At 55.3% G+C, this 22,067-nt stretch overlaps 1 protein-coding gene across 1 annotated transcript in view; it reads left to right on the top strand.

Annotated features, from left to right (window-relative positions):
- The window catches only part of rnf123 (ring finger protein 123), a 718,228-nt gene that overhangs the window by 688,674 nt on the left and 7,487 nt on the right, over positions 1-22,067 (top strand). Inside the window, exon 37 of the mRNA XM_072472026.1 lies at positions 14,109-14,194. Coding sequence (XP_072328127.1) covers positions 14,109-14,194 — 86 coding nt within the window. The remainder of the gene's footprint in view (positions 1-14,108; positions 14,195-22,067) is intronic.

A 22,067-nucleotide genomic window follows, 5' to 3' on the forward strand; every position in this document is an offset into this window, starting at 1 on the left:
AACTCTGTATAGTTACACAGTGAGTGATCCTCACCACGCTGAATACACTGGAACTCTGTACAATTACACAGTAAGTGCTCCTTACCTGCTGAATACACAGGATCTCTATATAGTTACACTGAGTGATCCTTCCCCCTGCAGAATACACAGGAACTCTGTATAATTACACAGTGAGTGTTCCTCCCCCTGCTGAATACACAGGATCTCTGTATAGTTACAGAGATAGAGATACCTACCCTGCTGAATACACAGGAACTCTATAATTACACAGTGAGTGTTCCTCCCCCTGCTGAATACACAGGATCTTTGTATAGTTACTCAGTAAGTGATCCTCCCCATGCTGAATACACATGAACACTGTATAGTTACACAGTGAGTGATGCTCACCCTGCTGAATACACAGGAACTCTGCATAGATACTCAGTAAGTGATCCTCCCCCTGCTGAATACACAGGATCTCTATAGTTACAGTGAGTGATCCTCACCCTGCTGAATACACAGGAACACTGTATAGTTACACAGTGAGTGATCCTCACCCTGCTTAATACACAGGAACACTGTATAGTTACACAGTGAGTGATCCTCACCCTGCTGAATACACAGGAACACTGTATAGTTACACAGTGAGTGATCCTCACCCTGCTGAATACACGGGAACTCTGCATAGTTACTCAGTAAGTGATCCTCACCCTGCTGAATACACAGGAACTCTATAGTTACAGAGTGAGTGAACCTCACCCTGCTGAATACACAGGAACTCTATAGTTACTCTAAGTGATCCTCCCCCTGCTGAATACACAGGATCTCTATAGTTACAGAGTGAGTGAACCTCACCCTGCTGAATACACAGGAACTCTATAGTTACAGAGTGAGTGAACCTCACCCTGCTGAATACACAGGATCTATATAGTTACAGAGTGAGTGAACCTCCCCCTGCTGAATACACAGGATCTCTATAGTTACAGAGTGAGTGAACCTCACCCTGCTGAATACACAGGAACTCTATAGTTACAGAGTGAGTGAACCTCCCCCTGCTGAATACACAGGATCTCTATAGTTACAGAGTGAGTGAACCTCACCCTGCTGAATACACAGGAACTCTATAGTTACAGAGTGAGTGAACCTCACCCTGCTGAATACACAGGATCTATATAGTTACAGAGTGAGTGAACCTCACCCTGCTGAATACGCAGGATCTCTATAGTTACAGAGTGAGTGATCCTCCCCCTGCTGAATAGACAGGATCTCTATAGTTACAGAGTGAGTGATCCTCCCCCTGCTGAATAGACAGTATCTCTATAGTTACAGAGTGAGTGATCCTTCCCCTGCTGAATACACAGGAACTCTATAGTTACAGAGTGAGTGATCCTCCCCCTGCTGAATACACAGGATCTCCATAGTTACAGAGTGAGTGATCCGCCCCCTGCTGAATACACAGGATCTCTATAGTTACAGAGTGAGTAATCCTTCCCCTGCTGAATACACAGGAACTCTATAGTTACAGAGTGAATGATCCTCCCCCTGCTGAATAGACAGGAACTCTATAGTTACAGAGTGAGTGATCCTCCCCCTGCTGAATACACAGGAACACTATAGTTACAGAGTGAGTGATCCGCCCCCTGCTGAATACACAGGATCTCTATAGTTACAGAGTGAGTGATCCTCCCCCTGCTGAATACACAGGATCTCTATAGTTACAGAGTGAGTGATCCTCCCCCTGCTGAATACACAGGATCTCTATAGTTACAGAGTGAGTGATCCTCCCCCTGCTGAATACACAGGAACTCTATAGTTACAGAGTGAGTGATCCTTCCCCTGCTGAATACACAGGATCTCTATAGTTACAGAGTGAATGATCCTCCCCCTGCTGAATAGACAGGATCTCTATAGTTACAGAGTGAGTGATCCTCCCCCTGCTGAATAGACAGGAACTCTATAGTTACAGAGTGAGTGATCCTCCCCCTGCTGAATAGACAGGATCTCTATAGTTACAGAGTGAGTGATCCTCCCCCTGCTGAATAGACAGGAACTCTATAGTTACAGAGTGAGTGATCCGCCCCCTGCTGAATAGACAGGATCTCTATAGTTACAGAGTGAGTGATCCTTCCCCTGCTGAATACACAGGATCTCTATAGTTACAGAGTGAGTGATCCTCCCCCTGCTGAATAGACAGGAACTCTATAGTTACAGAGTGAGTGATCCTCCCCCTGCTGAATACACAGGAACACTATAGTTACAGAGTGAGTGATCCTTCCCCTGCTGAATACACAGGATCTCTATAGTTACAGAGTGAATGATCCTCCCCCTGCTGAATAGACAGGATCTCTATAGTTACAGAGTGAGTGATCCTCCCCCTGCTGAATACACAGGAACTCTATAGTTACAGAGTGAGTGATCCTTCCCCTGCTGAATACACAGGATCTCTATAGTTACAGAGTGAGTGAACCTCACCCTGCTGAATACACAGGAACTCTGCATAGTTACTCAGTAAGTGATCCTCACCCTGCTGAATACACAGGATCTCTATAGTTACAGAGTGAGTGATCCGCCCCCTGCTGAATAGACAGGATCTCTATAGTTACAGAGTGAATGATCCTCCCCCTGCTGAATAGACAGGATCTATATAGTTACAGAGTGAGTGATCCTCCCCCTGCTGAATACACAGGAACACTATAGTTACAGAGTGAGTGATCCGCCCCCTGCTGAATAGACAGGATCTCTATAGTTACAGAGTGAGTGATCCTCCCCCTGCTGAATACACAGGAACACTATAGTTACAGAGTGAGTGATCCTTCCCCTGCTGAATACACAGGATCTCTATAGTTACAGAGTGAATGATCCTCCCCCTGCTGAATAGACAGGATCTCTATAGTTACAGAGTGAGTGATCCTCCCCCTGCTGAATACACAGGAACTCTATAGTTACAGAGTGAGTGATCCTCCCCCTGCTGAATACACAGGAACTCTATAGTTACAGAGTGAGTGATCCTTCCCCTGCTGAATACACAGGAACTCTATAGTTACAGAGTGAGTGATCCTCCCCCTGCTGAATACACAGGATCTCTATAGTTACAGAGTGAGTGATCCTCCCCCTGCTGAATACACAGGAACTCTATAGTTACAGAGTGAGTGATCCGCCCCCTGCTGAATAGACAGGATCTCTATAGTTACAGAGTGAGTGATCCTCCCCCTGCTGAATACACAGGAACTCTATAGTTACAGAGTGAGTGATCCTTCCCCTGCTGAATAGACAGGAACTCTATAGTTACAGAGTGAGTGATCCTCCCCCTGCTGAATACACAGGAACTCTATAGTTACAGAGTGAGTGATCCTCCCCCTGCTGAATACACAGGAACTCTATAGTTACAGAGTGAGTGATCCGCCCCCTGCTGAATAGACAGGATCTCTATAGTTACAGAGTGAGTGATCCTCCCCCTGCTGAATACACAGGAACTCTATAGTTACAGAGTGAGTGATCCTCCCCCTGCTGAATACACAGGAACTCTATAGTTACAGAGTGAGTGATCCGCCCCCTGCTGAATAGACAGGATCTCTATAGTTACAGAGTGAGTGATCCCCTGCTGAATACACAGGAACACTATAGTTACAGAGTGAATGATCCTCCCCCTGCTGAATACACAGGATCTCTATAGTTACAGAGTGAATGATCCTCCCCCTGCTGAATACACAGGATCTCTATAGTTACAGAGTGAGTGATCCTCCCCCTGCTGAATACACAGGAACTCTATAGTTACAGAGTGAGTGATCCTTCCCCTGCTGAATACACAGGAACTCTATAGTTACAGAGTGAGTGATCAGCCCCCTGCTGAATACACAGGAACTCTATAGTTACAGAGTGAGTGATCCTCCCCCTGCTGAATAGACAGGAACTCTATAGTTACAGAGTGAGTGATCCTCCCCCTGCTGAATACACAGGATCTCTATAGTTACAGAGTGAGTGATCCTCCCCCTGCTGAATAGACAGGGGGCGAAATTCTCCGTTATCGGCGGAAACTCCGCCGATCGGCGCAAAAAACGGCGCAAATCCCACTTGCGTCACGTCATAAAAATGGGCCGATAGTCTGCGGCCCGAAATGGGCTAGCAGCGACGTAACGGGATCCGCGCTTGCGCAGTGGTTCACGCCGTGCAGCGTCATACGCGCTGCACGGCGTGACGGCTCATAAGGCCGCGCAGCTCCCCCCCCACCCGACCGGAACAGCCGACCGCAACACCCGACTTGATGGCTGGCCGTCGCTCAGCCCCGAGGTTCGAGTCACGCGATGTGGAGGCGCTCCTGGATGCGGTGGAGCAGAGGAGGGACGCCCTGTATCCCGGGCACGGCCGCAGAGTTGCCCCACGCCACAGCCGGCGTCTGTGGAGGGAGGTGGCAGAGGCCGTCACCGCTGTGGCCCTGACACCACGGACAGGCACCCAGTGCCACAAGAAGGTGAACGACCTCGTCAGAGCAGGCAGGGTGAGCGTCCCCCATATCCCCCATATCCCCTCTCCCCCATATCCCCCATATCCCCCCTCCCCCATATCCCCCATATTCCCCCCTCCCCCATATCCCCCCCTCCCCCATATCCCCCATATTCCCCCCTCCCCCATATCCCCATATCCCCCCTCCCCCATATCCCCCCTCCCCCATATCCCCCCCTCCCACATATCCACCCTCCCCCATATCCCCCCTCCCCCATATCCCCCATATCCCCCCTCCCCCATATCCCCCCCTCCCCCATATCCCCCCTCCCCCATATCCCCCATATTCCCCCCTCCCCCATATCCCCCCTCCCCCATATCCCCCCTCCCCCATATCCCCCATATCCCCCCTCCCCCATATCCCCCCTCCCACATATCCCCCATATTCCCCCCTCCCCCATATCCCCCCTCCCCCATATCCCCCATATCCCCCCTCCCCCATATCCCCCATATCCCCCCTCCCCCATATCCCCCATATCCCCCCTCCCCCATATCCCCCCTCCCCCATATCCCCCATATCCCCAAGTGAATCCAGCCCTAACCTTAACCTCTGCAATGCACGCGCAACCGATGGCGTGCATTCATATACCTGCCTAACACTGTTGCCTTTTACCCCTGCCACCACCCCCCCCCCCCCCCCCCCAGGAGAAGCGCGCACACAACAATAGGGAGCATGTGAGGACTGGAGGAGGGCCCGCTGATGAGAGGCCACTGACCGTACACGAGGAAAGGGCCCTGGAACTGGCTGGCGGACCTGACGACCGGGAGGTTGCTGATGCAGAGGTCGGGGCCCCACGAGCAAGTGAGCCACCAACAGCCCGTCCCCATATCCCCCCTCCCCTATATCCCCCTCTCCCGTATCACCTGATCACTGCCTGATGTCTAACCATGCATGCTTCATTGTGTATCGCAGGACCAAACGTCCAGGCACCCATCCCCGCAGATGCAGACCGCCCGCAGGATGCCCCTCGGAGACCACGGGAGACGGAGAGACCCGAACCCTCCAGCATGCGACGCCCGCAGGATGCCCCTCGGAGACCACGGGAGACGGAGAGACCCGAACCCTCCAGCATGCGACGCCCGCAGGATGCCCCTCGGAGACCACGGGAGACGGAGAGACCCGAACCCTCCAGCATGCGACGCCCGCAGGATGCCCCTCGGAGACCACGGGAGACGGAGAGACCCGAACCCTCCAGCATGCGACGCCCGCAGGATGCCCCTCGGAGACCACGGGAGACGGAGAGACCCGAACCCTCCAGCATGCGACGCCCGCAGGATGCCCCTCGGAGACCACGGGAGACGGAGAGACCCGAACCCTCCAGCATGCGACGCCCGCAGGATGCCCCTCGGAGACCACGGGAGACGGAGAGACCCGAACCCTCCAGCATGCGACGCCCGCAGGATGCCCCTCGGAGACCACGGGAGACGGAGAGACCTGGAGCAACAGGGAGACGACACCCCCGTCACGTGCGGGAGCGACCACCCAGCGATGAGGGGGGCAGCCACAGGCCCCCGTCACATCCGAGCCAGGACACCACTACCCAGGACACCACTATCCAGGACACCCCTACCCGGGACACCACTACCCAGGACACCCCTACCCGGGACAGCACTACCCGGGACAGCACTACCCAGGACACCCCTACCCGGGAAGACGAAATACCGGACAGTGACTCAGAGTGGATGGGTGGAGACGAACCCCCACCCCAAAGTGCCATGGACTCAGAGTGGGACGAAGAGCACGACACAACGCCACTGCTGTCACCAACACCCTCCACCATCGCAGAAACACTCACCACGGTTGGGCACTTTAGTGATGAGGCGTCTGGTACACTCACTGGTGCGCACAACACAGCCGTCCCGGTACAGCAGGTGGAGGTAGGAGCAGCAGAGGGACCGGGCGGTCGGAGGGCAGCCCAGGCCAAGCGAACATCTGCCGCCCAGATGGATCCCGGGTTCCTGCAGTTACCACACCCACACATAGATCCGATGCAACCACCGACACGGAGACGAGCGAATAGGGTGACGGGTGGCTTGCGGCGGCTGCGGTCGCAGGTGGAGGAGTCCACCCGCGTCCAGGAGCTGGGAGTGGTCCCGGTCATGCGTGCCACCCAGGCTGACACCGCACGGGTGGCGTCCGCGGTGGAGGCAATGGGTGCGACGGTGTCAGACATGGGGAACGGTTTGCGAGGCCTGGGGCCTTCCGTGCAGGCGGCGTCTGTGGCCCAGGAAATGGCTGCCCTCTCACAGGAGGCCATGAGCCAGTGCCAGCGCCAGATGGCAGAGGCGCTCAACGCCATAGCCCAGTCTCAGCAGGCCATGGCCCAGTCTCAGCAGGCCATAGCCCAGTCTCTGCAGGCCATGGCCCAGTCTCTGCAGGCCATGGCCCAGTCTCAGCAGGCCATCGCTGAGGGCATCGGCGCCAGTGGCCATGTGCGAGCTGGCGTCGCACTGTCGCAGACAGGGTTCGACAACCCCCTGGGCTCCATGGCTGCAAACCTGCAGACCCCTGTCGATACCAGCACGGGCCTCCAGGACTGGCAGCGCCAGATGTCGGGGGCGCGTCGGATGGCCAGTCCGTTCGCATCCCCCACCCATGTAGAGGCCTGGGGGCCATCGGGCACCCCGAGGGAGGAGGAGGTGGTGTGGTCCGTCCCGGCTCCCTCTGTAGGGGAGGTCCCGGTACACCGCGACACCTCGGACTCCCCCCCTTCCGTCCCAGGTGCATCGGGTGGGCAACGGGCAGGACAGGCTGGCAGCTCGCCATCCCAGTCGCCCGGGCCGCAGCCTGGCCCATCTAGGCCAGGACGCCCCAGGAAACGGCCGCCAAAGGGATCCAGTGTCAGAGGGCAGGAATCACAGGAGTCCACCTCCAGTTCTGCTGTACCGTCTGGGGAACCACGTAGACGTAGTCAAAGGGCCCGTAAGGCCAAACAATTAGACACTGAGTAAGTTGGCACGGGTGCAGGGCACAGATGAGTTTTAGGCGCTAGGGCACGTGCATGAACTCCTTTGGTTATTAAAGTCAATGTTACACCTACCGAAGCTGCCTTTATGCTCTGTCCAAAGTGTGCGGGGGTGTCATGTACGTTGAGCGCAAGTGTGTGTGTGAGGGGTGGTCTTACCTCAGCCCCAGGTGAGTCTGCCCCCTTCCCCCTGGGCCGCCATCAACATCCCCCGGGCAGAGGACGGGACCGTGCGCTGCAGTATCACAGCCGCATGCAGGGATGGTCCGGGTGGATGGTGGTACTGTGGCCATGGGTCAGACATAGTCCAACGATGTAGAGCCAGGAGCTCATCGGAGGCGGGCTGTCATCATTCTCCATGGCCTGCGATAGACACGCGTCCACCCGCAACTGGGTGAGCCCGGCCCGTTGTGCCGCCGGTGGATCGGCAATTGGGAGTGGGGGGGTGGTGTGCATGCGGGTGGGGTGTGTGGGGTTGGGGAGGGGGGTGATGGTGCTGGGTGGATGGATGGGTGGGGGGTGTGGGTGGTCGGCTGTTGTCATGGTGTGCGGTCTGTGGCCATACTACCCGATTCCCACGCCCATCTAGTCAGTGAAGCGGGCGTCTATCAGTCTGTCCCGTGCCCGCTGGGCCAGCCGGTAACGGTGGACAGCCACCCGTCTGTGTCTACCCCGTCTGCCCTGACCATTGCCCCCATCCCCCTCATCTGGGGAGGACTGGGCCTCTTCCTGCTGCTCCTCCACTCCGCCCTCCTCTGCCTGCGGCACATCGCCCCTCTGCTGGGCTATGTTGTGCAGGACGCAGCACACCACAATGATGCGGCCGACCCTATCTGACCGATACTGGAGGGCGCCCCCAGAGAGGTCCAGGCACCTGAAACGCATCTTCAGCACGCCAAAGCACCTCTCGATCACTCCCCTTGTCGCTACATGGGCATCATTGTAGCGGTTCTCCGCCTCATTGCGTGGCCTCCGTATAGGCGTCATCAGCCACGATCGCAATGGGTAGCCCCTGTCGCCCAGCAACCAGCCCCTCAGCCGGGGATGGCGTCCCTCGTACATGCCGGGGATGGATGACCGCGACAACACGAATGAGTCGTGTACACTGCCTGGGTAACGGGCGCAGACGTGCAGGATCATCATGCGGTGGTCGCAGACCACCTGTACGTTCATCGAATAGGTCCCCTTCCTATTAGTGAACACGGCCCTGTTATCTGCAGGTGGCCGCACGGCGACGTGCATCCCATCGATCGCGCCCTGGACCATGGGGAACCCGGCAATGGCAGAGAAGCCCACGGCCCGGGCATCTTGGCTGGCCCGGTCCACGGGGAAGCGGATGTAGCGGTGCGCCATGGCATAAAGGGCATCTGTCACTGCCCGGATGCACCGATGCACCGATGTCTGCGATATGCCGGACAGGTCCCCACTCGGTGCCTGGAATGACCCCGTTGCATAAAAGTTCAGGGCCACCGTAACCTTGACGGACACGGGGAGAGGGTGTCCCCCGCCAGTGCCACGCGGTGACAGGTGTGCCAGCAGGTGGCAGATGTGTGCCACGGTTTCCCGGCTCATCCGGAGTCTCCTCCTGCATTCCCGGTCCGTGAGGTCCTGGTATGACTGCCGGGGCCGGTACACACGGGGCGCCCTCGGGTGCCTCCGTTGCCGTGGGGCCGCGACGTCCTCCTCCCCCTCCTCGTCCTGTCGGTCAGGTGTCCCTCCAGCCTGGGCGGCTGCCGCCTGCCCCTCTGCGGCAGCCTGCGCCGCCTCTCTGGCACGCTCCTCCTCCTCCTCCTCCTCCTCCTCCTCCTCATCCAGGGCAACATAGACATGAGCGGCTGCCACCACGGCGGCCAACATCGCTGGATGATCTGAAAACATGACGACCTGGTGGGGGGGAGGGGAACGACGACATGTCATCATTGCCCATATCCCCTCCTCCCCCCAGCCAGGTGGCATGGACCGCATGGGTCCAACTGTTGGAGGCTGGCACCTGGCCAGGTGGACCAACTCATTTGCCCTCCCATCACCCACCCCGGCACGGACCCCCCCCCGCCCCAACCTCCACCCCAGCACGGACCCCCCCCCAACCTCCACCCCGGCACGGACCCCCTCCACAACCCCCAACCTCCACCCCGGCACGGACCCCCTCCACAACCTCCACCCCGGCACGGACCCCCTCCACAACCCCCAACCTCCACCCCAGCACGGACCCCCCCCCCCCAACCTCCACCCCGGCACGGACCCCCTCCACAACCCCCAACCTCCACCCCGGCACGGACCCCCTCCACAACCCCCAACCTCCACCCCGGCACGGACCCCCTCCACAACCTCCACCCCGGCACGGACCCCCTCCACAACCCCCAACCTCCACCCCAGCACGGACCCCCCCCCCCAACCTCCACCCCAGCACGGACCCCCCCCCAACCTCCACCCCGGCACGGACCCCCTCCACAACCCCCAACCTCCACCCCGGCACGGACCCCCTCCACAACCTCCACCCCGGCACGGACCCCCTCCACAACCCCCAACCTCCACCCCAGCACGGACCCCCCCCCCCCAACCTCCACCCCGGCACGGACCCCCTCCACAACCCCCAACCTCCACCCCGGCACGGACCCCCTCCACAACCCCCAACCTCCACCCCGGCACGGACCCCCTCCACAACCTCCACCCCGGCACGGACCCCCTCCACAACCCCCAACCTCCACCCCAGCACGGACCCCCCCCCCCCAACCTCCACCCCGGCACGGACCCCCTCCACAACCCCCAACCTCCACCCCGGCACGGACCCCCTCCCCAACCCCCAACCTCCACCCCAGCACGGACCCCCCCCCCCCAACCTCCACCCCGGCACGGACCCCCTCCACAACCCCCAACCTCCACCCCGGCACGGACCCCCTCCACAACCCCCAACCTCCACCCCGGCACGGACCCCCTCCACAACCCCCAACCTCCACCCCGGCACGGACCCCCTCCACAACCCCCAACCTCCACCCCAGCACGGACCCCCCCCCCCCAACCTCCACCCCGGCACGGACCCCCTCCACAACCCCCAACCTCCACCCCGGCACGGACCCCCTCCACAACCCCCAACCTCCACCCCGGCACGGACCCCCTCCACAACCTCCACCCCGGCACGGACCCCCTCCACAACCCCCAACCTCCACCCCAGCACGGACCCCCCCCCCCCAACCTCCACCCCGGCACGGACCCCCTCCACAACCCCCAACCTCCACCCCGGCACGGACCCCCTCCACAACCCCCAACCTCCACCCCGGCACGGACCCCCTCCACAACCCCCAACCTCCACCCCGGCACGGACCCCCTCCCCAACCCCCAACCTCCACCCCAGCACGGACCCCCCCCCCCCAACCTCCACCCCGGCACGGACCCCCTCCACAACCCCCAACCTCCACCCCGGCACGGACCCCCTCCACAACCTCCACCCCGGCACGGACCCCCTCCCGGCACTCCCCCGGAGCCCAGCCTACTCTAACCACCCCCCCCCCCCCCCGCCGCACACACACACAAGCCGAGACACACCTCTTCTCAGGCAATCAGTCTGCGGCCACGCCATTTCCTGCCCAGAGCCAACCCCCCAGGCCGTCACTCACCTCCTCGCTGGTCGGCGTGAGCCTGGAGCACCGGGTCACGCCGATGAAAAGGAGGTTTGATTGACGTCGACGTGAACGGTCATCACGTCGACGGGACTTCGGCCCATCCGGAAGGGAGAATATCGGCAGGCCGAAAATCGGCTGCCTTGCGCAGGCCCGTGACATTCTCCGCGGCAGCGGCGCCATTAACGCCCCGCCGACTTTTCTCCCTTCGGAGACTTCGGCGGGGGCGGGGGCGGGATTCACGGCGGCCAACGGCCATTCTCCGACCCGGCGGGGGGTCGGAGAATGACGCCCAGGATCTCTATAGTTACAGAGTGAGTGATCCTCCCCCTGCTGAATACACAGGAACTCTATAGTTACAGAGTGAGTGATCCTCCCCCTGCTGAATAGACAGGAACTCTATAGTTACAGAGTGAGTGATCCTCCCCCTGCTGAATACACAGGAACTCTATAGTTACAGAGTGAGTGATCCTCCCCCTGCTGAATAGACAGGAACTCTATAGTTACAGAGTGAGTGATCCTCCCCCTGCTGAATACACAGGAACACTATAGTTACAGAGTGAGTGATCCTTCCCCTGCTGAATACACAGGATCTCTATAGTTACAGAGTGAATGATCCTCCCCCTGCTGAATAGACAGGATCTCTATAGTTACAGAGTGAGTGATCCGCCCCCTGCTGAATAGACAGGATCTCTATAGTTACAGAGTGAGTGATCCTCCCCCTGCTGAATAGACAGGAACTCTATAGTTACAGAGTGAGTGATCCTCCCCCTGCTGAATACACAGGAACACTATAGTTACAGAGTGAGTGATCCTTCCCCTGCTGAATACACAGGATCTCTATAGTTACAGAGTGAGTGATCCTTCCCCTGCTGAATACACAGGAACTCTATAGTTACAGAGTGAGTGATCCTTCCCCTGCTGAATACACAGGATCTCTATAGTTACAGAGTGAATGATCCTCCCCCTGCTGAATAGACAGGATCTCTATAGTTACAGAGTGAGTGATCCTCCCCCTGCTGAATAGACAGGATCTCTATAGTTACAGAGTGAGTGATCCGCCCCCTGCTGAATAGACAGGAACTCTATAGTTACAGAGTGAGTGATCCTCCCCCTGCTGAATACACAGGAACACTATAGTTACAGAGTGAGTGATCCTTCCCCTGCTGAATACACAGGATCTCTATAGTTACAGAGTGAATGATCCTCCCCCTGCTGAATAGACAGGATCTCTATAGTTACAGAGTGAGTGATCCTCCCCCTGCTGAATACACAGGAACTCTATAGTTACAGAGTGAGTGATCCTTCCCCTGCTGAATACACAGGATCTCTATAGTTACAGAGTGAGTGAACCTCACCCTGATGAATACACAGGAACTCTGCATAGTTACTCAGTAAGTGATCCTCACCCTGCTGAATACACAGGATCTCTATAGTTACAGAGTGAGTGATCCTCCCCCTGCTGAATACACAGGATCTCTATAGTTACTCAGTAAGTGATCCTCCCCCTGCTGAATAGACAGGATCTCTATAGTTACAGAGTGAGTGATCCTCCCCCTGCTGAATACACAGGAACTCTATAGTTACAGAGTGAGTGAAGCTCACCCTGCTGAATAGACAGGATCTCTATAGTTACAGAGTGAATGATCCTCCCCCTGCTGAATAGACAGTATCTCTATAGTTACAGAGTGAGTGATCCTCCCCCTGCTGAATAGACAGGATCTCTATAGTTACAGAGTGAGTGATCCCCTGCTGAATACACAGGAACTCTATAGTTACACAATGAATGGTCCTCGCTCTGCTGAATTATAGGGAGCGGTTTATGAGCAGTATGATAACTGTGGTTCTATCATCAACAATGTTGCTTACTTGTATGTTTGTACATGTGTCGTGCTGTATGGTATTCTGCACCTCTTCTGACGACATTTGTCATCTAATGGGTAAATATGCAATGCAGCTGACTCCCTCCAGCCCACAGTCAGGTGTCAAATCCCAGGAGCCTCACTTGTATTTTATGATGGCCCAGGCTGCAGTCTGTGGGTTTTACAGAGCTGCCTGTGAACATGGTGAACTCACTAAGAACGGTGGCTGTGAACATGGGCGGCAATGTGGCACAGTGGTTAGCACTGCTGCTCACAGCTCCAGGGCTCCGGGTTCAATTCCGACCTCGGGTGACTGTCTGTGTGCAGTTTGCACTTTCTCCCCGTGTCTGCGTGGGTTTCCTCCGGGTGCTCCGGTTTCCTCTCACAGTCCAAAGATGTGCAGGTTAGGTGGATTGGTCACGCTAAATTGCCCCTTAGTGGCCAAAAGGTTAGGTGGGGTTCCTGGGTTACGGGGATAGGGTGGAGGGCTTCAGTTGGGTGCAGATCCGATGGGCCGATTGGCCTCCTTTTATACTGTAAATTCCATGTATGTATGAAACATGGTGAACTCACTACGAACAGTGCCTGTATGCTCAGATTTGACCAGATTTTGTAATCATTAGCCTCAGGGACTCTCATTTCCTTTCAGGTTGGCAGTGGCACAGGATCATATGTCAGATGCAATCTATAGGAGGGGCCCATAATCCTACTGTCGGCTTAAGGACAACTCGTGGGGAACGCAGAAACCTGACCCATGCCCTTCCTCCCTTTGCCTCCATGGATACAGCAGAGATCAGCTTCTTACACTCGATGAAAGAGTAGGAGAGTAAATGGGTCATCATCATCATCCAGAAACACATTCAAAAGAGAACTTGTATTTGTGCAGCTGATCTCACCCTTGGGTTACCTTAAAGCCTTTCACATTCAGTCAATTACTTTGAATCACAATCTCTGTTGTTCGCACTCAATGTTATATTCAACAATAAGATTGAAGTTTACTAATCCTGACAGATTTCTCTGAGGAAAACAGCAGAGTTTTGAACGGATTTGGCTGTATTTTGAGTGGTGTCTGTGTGAATTAAGAAAAAGGATGGGATGGGGCATTGACCGTGCCTGCTGGCTGTGTGATGTTTTGGAGGCCGCAGATCTCAGGATTATTGTAATCTCTTTTTGTTTCCTTGCAGCCCACCAGTGAGGAGGACCTGTGCCCTATCTGTTACGCTCACCCCATCTCCGCTGTCTTCAGGCCATGTTCACACAAATCCTGCAAGTAAGGCCAGCTTAAGCGAAACTGGGGACCGAGTCCTCTTGTACTGTCTTGTGATGATGTTCATATATTGACATTTATCTTGTCAGTATTTTTTGCAAAGGATTTTATATCACAGACCATTGAACCCAACACATCTATACCACTGTTTATGCTCCACATCAATCTCCTGTCATCCCTCTTCATCCAACTCTATTACCTTCCCCTTCCATTCCCCTTCCCCTTCCAAACAGGGGATGTTTAGCACAGGGCTAAATCGCTGGCTTTGAAAGCAGACCAAGGCAGGCCAGCAGCACAGTTCAATTCCCGTAACAGCCTCCCCGAACAGGCGCCGGAATGTGGTGACTAGGGGCTTTTCACAGTAACTTCAGTTGAAGCCTACTTGTGACAATAAGCGATTTCCATTTCATTTCATTTTCTTATCGCAAAGCTGGCTTCCCTTTGAATGTATCTACACTATTAGTCTCAATTACTCCCTGTGGTGGTGAGTTCCCTATTCTAACCTCTCTTTGGATAACATTTTCTTTATTGGATTCATTAATGAGTATTAATCAATATTTATGGCCCCTAATTTTGTACTCCCCACAAGTGAAAACATATTTAATTTTCACCTCATTGAACTCCTTCATAATTTTTTTAAGACTCTATTTGAGCACCTCCCCCTCTTTTCTGTCCTGTAGAAAAGAGCCCCCGTCTATTCAGTCTTTCCTGATAGTTGCAACCTTTCAGATCAGATGTGGTATCCTCCTTATTAATATTTATGGTTCTTCTATAAGTTTAACATAACTTCTCTGCTTTTGGGTTTGATTCCTATTGAAATGACCCTCAGTGTTTGATTTTATTTTGGCATTGTGAATTCGAGATCCCTCAATCCCGGTGTTCCTCTACTCTATTTAGACTTTTATTTTCCATGGACTATATCTCCCAGCAAAATGCAGCACCGCACATTTAACTATTACATCAAATATACAGTATAAAAACTTAGTACCCCTCTATTCCCTTCACCCTTAAATGTTTAACTGGTTTCCCCTTGATTGCATCTTTACTTTTTGTCTCAACCACATCCTGTGGTAGTGGGTTTAATGTTCTCGGGGTAAGGAAATTCCTCCCGAATTCCCGATTAGATTTCTTGGTGACTTTATTGAAAATATTTTAATTTGTTTTTAACATTTTATACATGAAACAAAACAACCCAAAACGTAAAGGACAACAGAAGAGCCCCCCCCCCCCCCTCTACCAATCAATCCACATATAACTCGAAGAGTAAACCCCCCTCCCCACAAACTCCCAAACTCCCTTATGGAACCCCTCATTCGCCCCCTCAAGGTGAACTTCATCTTCTCAAGGTACAGGCGCTTCATCCAATCCCCAGCCATACTGAGGCACAGGGCGGAGAAGCTGACGTCCATCCACCCCAACAGTCAGAGAGGCGAAGGCTAAAAGCTCTGCCCCCGCCCTTGTCTGCAGCTCTGGCAGGTCCAACACCCCAAATATGACCCCCAAGGGACTGGGCTCCAAGTCCAAGATCGCAGACATGGCGCTGAAGAAATAACCCCAAAACTTCTCCAACTTCAGCCAGGACCAGAACACGTGCACTTGTTTGGCCGGGCCCCTCCCCCACCACTCGCAAGTGTCCTCCACCCCCTCAAATAGCCAGCTCATCCTTCACCGCGTCAGGTGCACCCTGTGCAGCACCTTTAATTGTATTAACCAAGTCTCTCACACAAATTCGAAGCATTCACCCTCTGCAACACCTCATTCCACAACCCCTTCTCCAATGCTACACACAGGTCCTCCTCCCACTTTGCCTTAACTCCTCCAACAACACCATATCCTCCTCCAGAATCCTCCCATAAGTCGCCCCCAACCCCATCACCGATAACACCCCCTACAACAACGAGGAGGTAGGCGTCACCGGAAACGTTGGGAAAACCTTCCTTGCAAAATCCCGCACCTGCATATATCCAAAGACATCCCCTTCCCCTGCGGAAACCCAAAAACCCAAACTTCTCCGTCAACTCCGCTAAGCTCTCAAATGGCCCTTCCAAGAATAAGTCCTTCACTTCCACACACACCCCCCATCCCCGCTCCTCCCATCCCTGAAACTGAGCATCCAACCTCGTCGGTTCAAACAAATAATTCTCTCGGATCGTCATCAGTCTCGACCCCGCCCCAACTTAAAATGTTGCTGAAATTGCCTCCATATCTTCAGCATGGCCACCGTCACCGGACTACCCAAATATTTCCAGGGGAAACGGAAGCAACCCTGACCCCCTACAAGAGCCTGCCTCTATCTTCACCCAGATTACCCTCCGGCTCCTTACCCTAGCCTCGCAGCTTCTCGGCATTTGCCGCCCAATAATAATACCTCCACCTCCACAATTTTCTCTAGGGTCCAAATACTCCCTCCCAGTATCTCTCCAACTTCTCGCAGCCCCAGAACATGTGCGCGAGGTTCGCTGGTCCGCACCCACACTTCTCACTCGTCTGCCACCCCTTGAAGAACCCATTCATCCTTACCCGAGGCCTATGCACCCTGTGTACCACCTTAAACTGTACCAAATTCATCCTCGCACACGAGGAGGTCGAATTCACCCTGCGCCGTGCCTCACTGCATACTCCCCAACCTATATCCCCCTCCCATTTCTCCTTGATCCTTACCACTTGCGCTCCCCTCTGCTCCCCCAGCCACCTGTATACGCCCCCGATCCTACCCTCCCCTTCCACATACGGAAGCAGCAACCGTTCCAACAGGGCATATTTCGGCAGCTTGGGAAACCCTCTCTATTCCTTCCGTGCAAAGTCCCTCACTTGCTTGTACCTGAATTTGCTTCCCTTCGGGAGCTCTACACTATCCCACAGCTCTTCCAGACTTGGAAACCTCTCCTCCAGATATAGATCCCTCGCCCTCACCAGCCCCATCTCTCTCCACCTCCTACACATGCCATCTGTCTCCCCCGGCTTGAACCCGTGGTTCTCGCACAACGGTGTTAACACCAGCATCCCCTCCAACCTAAAGTGTCTTCTCAGGTGGATCCACACCCTAATCGTGGACTGTACGACCGGGCTCTCAATATACCTCCTCGGTGCCAGCGTCACCATGGCCCTCAGGCTGGACCCCTTACAGGACTCCTCCATCCTCATCCATTCTAACCCCTCTCCTTCCCACCACTGCCTCACCTTCTCCACATTCGCTGCCCAATAGTAGTGCAACAGGTGCGGTAACACCAACCCCTCTTTCTGCCTCTGTAGCAGGGCCCTCTTTAGGCTAGGTACCTTCACCGCCAATATAAACTCCGAAATCGCTTTGTCCAGCTTCCGGAAAATATCCTTCGGAATGAAGATCGGGAGGGTCTGGAATAGGAACCTGGGCAGGACATTCATTTTTACCACCTGCACCCTCCCCACCAGTGTCAAGTGTAAAGTATCCCGACTTCCGGGTGCGGCTATGCAGAGCTAGGTCGCATATTCGGTAGCTCCCGCTTGGAACGGACTTTTGGGCTCTTTTACAGGGCCCCCACGGCATTTGTTTGACATTTCCCGGTGTGGCAAGAAGACTGCAACATTCCCCTGACAGTGTCCTCCAGGAATGTTATGTCTTTTGGCTACCAGACCCGGCAGCAACAGTAAAAGATTTGGCTTGAGCTGCAGCAATAGACAAAGGCCCCGGATACGCAGAGGCCCCGGAGGAAAGATTACGGCTCCAGACGGAGTTTGATCTGTTGACCACAGGGAAGGCGGAGGCACAGTGGAGGAAAGCGCAGGGGGCGACCTACGAGTATTGGGAAAAGGCTGGTCGGATGCTGGCACACCAGCTCCGTAAGAGGATGGCAGCGAGGGAAATAGGGGGAGTCAAAGATGGAAGGGGAGCCACGGTTCGGAGTGCGACGAAAATAAACGAGGTATTCAAGGCCTTTTATGAAGAGCTGTACAGATCCCAGCCCCCAGCGGAGGAAGAGGGGATGAGACGATTCCTAGATCAGCTGAGATTCCCGAGGGTGGAGGAGCAAGAGGTGGCTGGTTTGGGGGCACCAATTGGGTTGGAGGAGCTGAGCAAGGGTTTGGGGAGCATGCAGGCGGGGAAGGCCCCGGGACCGGACGGATTCCCGGTGGAGTTCTACAGGAAGTACGCAGACCTGTTGGCCCCGCTACTGGTGAGGACCTTTAATGAGGCAAGAGAGGAGGGGACCCTGCCCCCGACAATGTCGAAAGCGACAATTTCTTTGATCCTAAAGCGGGACAAGGACCCACTGCAATGTGGATCGTACAGGCCGATCTCGCTCCTCAACGTGGATGCAAAGTTGCTGGCAAAAGTGCTGGCCACGAGGATCGAGGACTGTGTCCCAGGGGTAATCCACGAGGACCAGACGGGATTTGTAAAGGGCAGGCAACTAAACACCAATGTGCGGCGGCTCTTAAATGTGATAATGATGCCATCGGAGGAGGGAGAGGCGGAGATAGTGGCAGCTATGGACGCGGAGAAGGCCTTTGACCGAGTAGAGTGGGAGTACCTCTGGGAGGTGCTGCGTAGGTTTGGGTTCGGGGTAGGGTTTATCAATTGGGTTAAGCTCCTTTACAGTGCCCCGATGGCGAGTGTAGTGACGAACCGGCGGAGGTTGGAGTACTTTCGACTGTACCGAGGGACGAGGCAGGGGTGCCCCCTGTCCCCCCTGTTGTTCGCATTGGCGATCGAACCATTGGCCATGTCATTGAGGGAGTCTAATAAATGGAGGGGGGTGGTCCGAGGGGGAGGAGAGCATCGGGTGTCGCTATATGCGGATGACCTGTTGCTGTACGTGGCGGATCTAATGGAGGGGATGGTGGAGGTCATGCAGACTCTAAGGGAGTTTGGGGAGTTTTCGGGCTATAAGCTCAATGTAGGGAAGAGTGAGCTCTTTGTATTACAGGCGGGGGACCAAGAAAGAGGGATAGGGGACCTACCACTGAGGAGGGCGGAGGGGAGCTTTCGGTATCTGGGGATCCAGATAGCCAGGAGTTGGGGGACCCTACATAAACTGAATCTGACGAGGTTGGTGGGGCAAATGGAGGAGGATTTCAAAAGATGGGACATGTTACCGCTCTTGCTGGCGGGTAGAGTGCAGTCGGTCAAAATGGTGGTCCTTCCAAGGTTTCTGTTTGTGTTTCAGTGCCTTCCCATCGTGATCACTAAGGCCTTTTTTAAGGGAGTAGGCAGGAGTATTATGGGGTTTGTGTGGGCGAATAAGACCCCGAGAGTAAGGAGAGGGTTCCTGGAACGCAGTAGGGACCGAGGAGGGTTGGCACTGCCAAACCTGGGGAGCTACTACTGGGTAGCAAATGTGGCGATGATCCGCAAGTGGGTTATGGAGGGAGAGGGGGCGGCATGGAAGAGGATGGAGACGGCGTCCTGTAAAGGAACGAGCCTGGGGGCGTTGGTGACGGCACCGCTGCCGCTCTCGCCGGCAAAGTATACCACGAGCCCGGTGGTGGCGGCAACGCTAAGGATCTGGGGCCAGTGGAGACGGCACCGGGGTGCAATAGGAGCATCGGTGTGGTCCCCGATCAGGGGTAACCACCGGTTTGTCCCGGGGAAGATGGACGGGGGGGTTCCAGAGCTGGCATCGGGCGGGGATTGGAAGAATGGGGGACCTGTTCATCGACGGGACGTTTGCGAGCTTAGGGGCACTGGAGGAGAAGTTCGAGTTACCCCCGGGAAATGCCTTTAGATATATGCAGGTGAGGGCTTTTGTGAGGCGACAGGTGAGGGAATTCCCGTTGCTCCTGGCACAAGAAGTTCAAGATAGGGTGATCTCGGGTGTATGGGTCGGGGAGGGCAAGGTGTCGGAAATACACCAGGAGTTGAAAGAAGAGGGGGAAGCGCTGGTAGAAGAGTTGAAGGGTAAATGGGAGGAGGAGCTGGGGGAGGAGATCGAGGAAGGTTTGTGGGCTGATGCCCTAGGTAGGGTTAATTCCTCCTCCTCGTGTGCCAGGCTCAGCCTGATACAATTTAAGGTGGTCCACAGAGCACACTTGACGGGGGCGAGGTGGAGTAGGTTCTTTGGGGTAGAGGACAGATGAGGAAGGTGCTCAGGAAGCCCGGCGAACCATGTCCATATGTTTTGGTCATGCCCGGCACTGGAGGGGTTCTGGAGAGGAGTGGCGGGAGCAATATCTCAGGTGGTGAAAGTCCGGGTCAAGCCAAGCTGGGGGCTAGCTATATTTGGAGTAGTGGACGAACCGGGAGTGCAGGAGGCGAAAGAGGCCGGCATTCTGGCCTTTGCGTCCCGAGTAGCCCGGCGAAGGATCTTGCTAATGTAGAAGGAGGCGAAGCCCCCCAGCCTGGAGGCCTGGATAAATGATATGGCTGGGTTCATAAAGTTGGAGAGGATTAAGTTCGCCTTGAGAGGGTCTGCGCAGGGGCTCTACAGGCGGTGGCAACCGTTCCTAGACTATCTCGCGGAGCGTTAAATGAAGGTCGGTCAGCAGCAGCAGCAACCTTGGGGGGGGAGGGGGGGGTGGAGGGGACGTCCTGGGAGGGGGGGGGGGGGGGGGGGGGGACTGCCTGGGAGGGTGGATGAGCAAGAGATAACATGAAGGGTTGGGGAACCTGGCACGTGCGGGTGAGGGCCAGTGTACAAAGCTGTGTAAATATATCATTTTGCCATGTATATATCTTGCTCTGCGCGATTTCTCGTTTTTTTTGTTACGGGGGGCGGGGTTATTGTTTGTAAGGGAGAAAAATTGTGTTTAAAAACTTTAATAAATATATTTTTTTTTAAGTGTAAAGTATCCCATCTCCTAAAGTCCTCCTTTATCTCCTCCACCAACTTGAAGTTCCATTTGTGCATCGTCGCCCACTCCCCTGTCACCTGGATCCCCAGATACCTAAACCTATCCCTGGCTACCCTAAATGGCGAATTCTCTAAATTAGCTCCCCAACCCGCTTCCTTCACCGGAAACAGCTCGCTTATTCCCACATTCAACTAATAGCCCGAGAAGGCCCCGAAACCCTCTAACAAGCCCATAATTCTCTCCATACTCTCCAATGGGTCTGAGACGAACAGCAACAGGTCATCTGCATACAGCGACATCCGGTGTCCCTTCCTCCCCTGCCACTCTGCTGACCCCCTAAAGGCCATCAGCAAGAGCTCTGTCGCCAGCGTGAACAGCAGGGCCGACAGCCGGCACCCCTGCTTTGTTCCTCTATGCAACCCGAAGCTCCGTGAACTCATCTCATTTATCCGTGTATTCGCCACAGGGCCCACGTTGAACAGCCGCACCCACGCCACAAACTTCAACCCGAACCTTGAACAGGTACCGCCAAGCCACCCGGTCGAAAGCCTTCTCCACATTTATAGAGACCACTACCTCCAGTGCCCGTCCCCTCGACAGGGTCATGATCACATTTAGTAACCGCCTGAAGGACAGGCAACTTACCAGTAGCATTAGGCGGTTACTAAATGTGATCATGACCCTGTCCCCTTCCGTGACTTCATCCCTCTTATGCTTTCCATCACCTCTCAACCCTAATGGCTCCTCTAGCGCCTGCCTCCTCTCCTCATCCAGCCAAGGGAATTCCAGCCTGTCCAGAAACTGCCCTTTCCTCACCTTCAGGATCCTCCCAATACAATTTCTCATAGTACTCCCTGAACGCCTCATTTATCTTCCCCGGCTCTAACACTGCACCCCCCACCCCCCGTCCGTCCGTACTCTCAAGATTTCTCTGGACGCGGCCTGCCTCCGTAGCCGATGGGCTAGTATGCGGCTTACCTTCTCTCCATATTCATACTGCACCTCCCTCGCCCTCTGTAGCTGCCCAACAGCCCATCCTGTCATCAGTCTATCGAACTGCCCCTTTTTTCTTCGCCAATCCCTCCACGGTGCGGACCCTCAAATA

The sequence above is a fragment of the Scyliorhinus torazame genome, chromosome 13 (genome assembly GCF_047496885.1).
Source record: "Scyliorhinus torazame isolate Kashiwa2021f chromosome 13, sScyTor2.1, whole genome shotgun sequence".
In the NCBI taxonomy this organism is placed as follows: domain Eukaryota; kingdom Metazoa; phylum Chordata; class Chondrichthyes; order Carcharhiniformes; family Scyliorhinidae; genus Scyliorhinus; species Scyliorhinus torazame.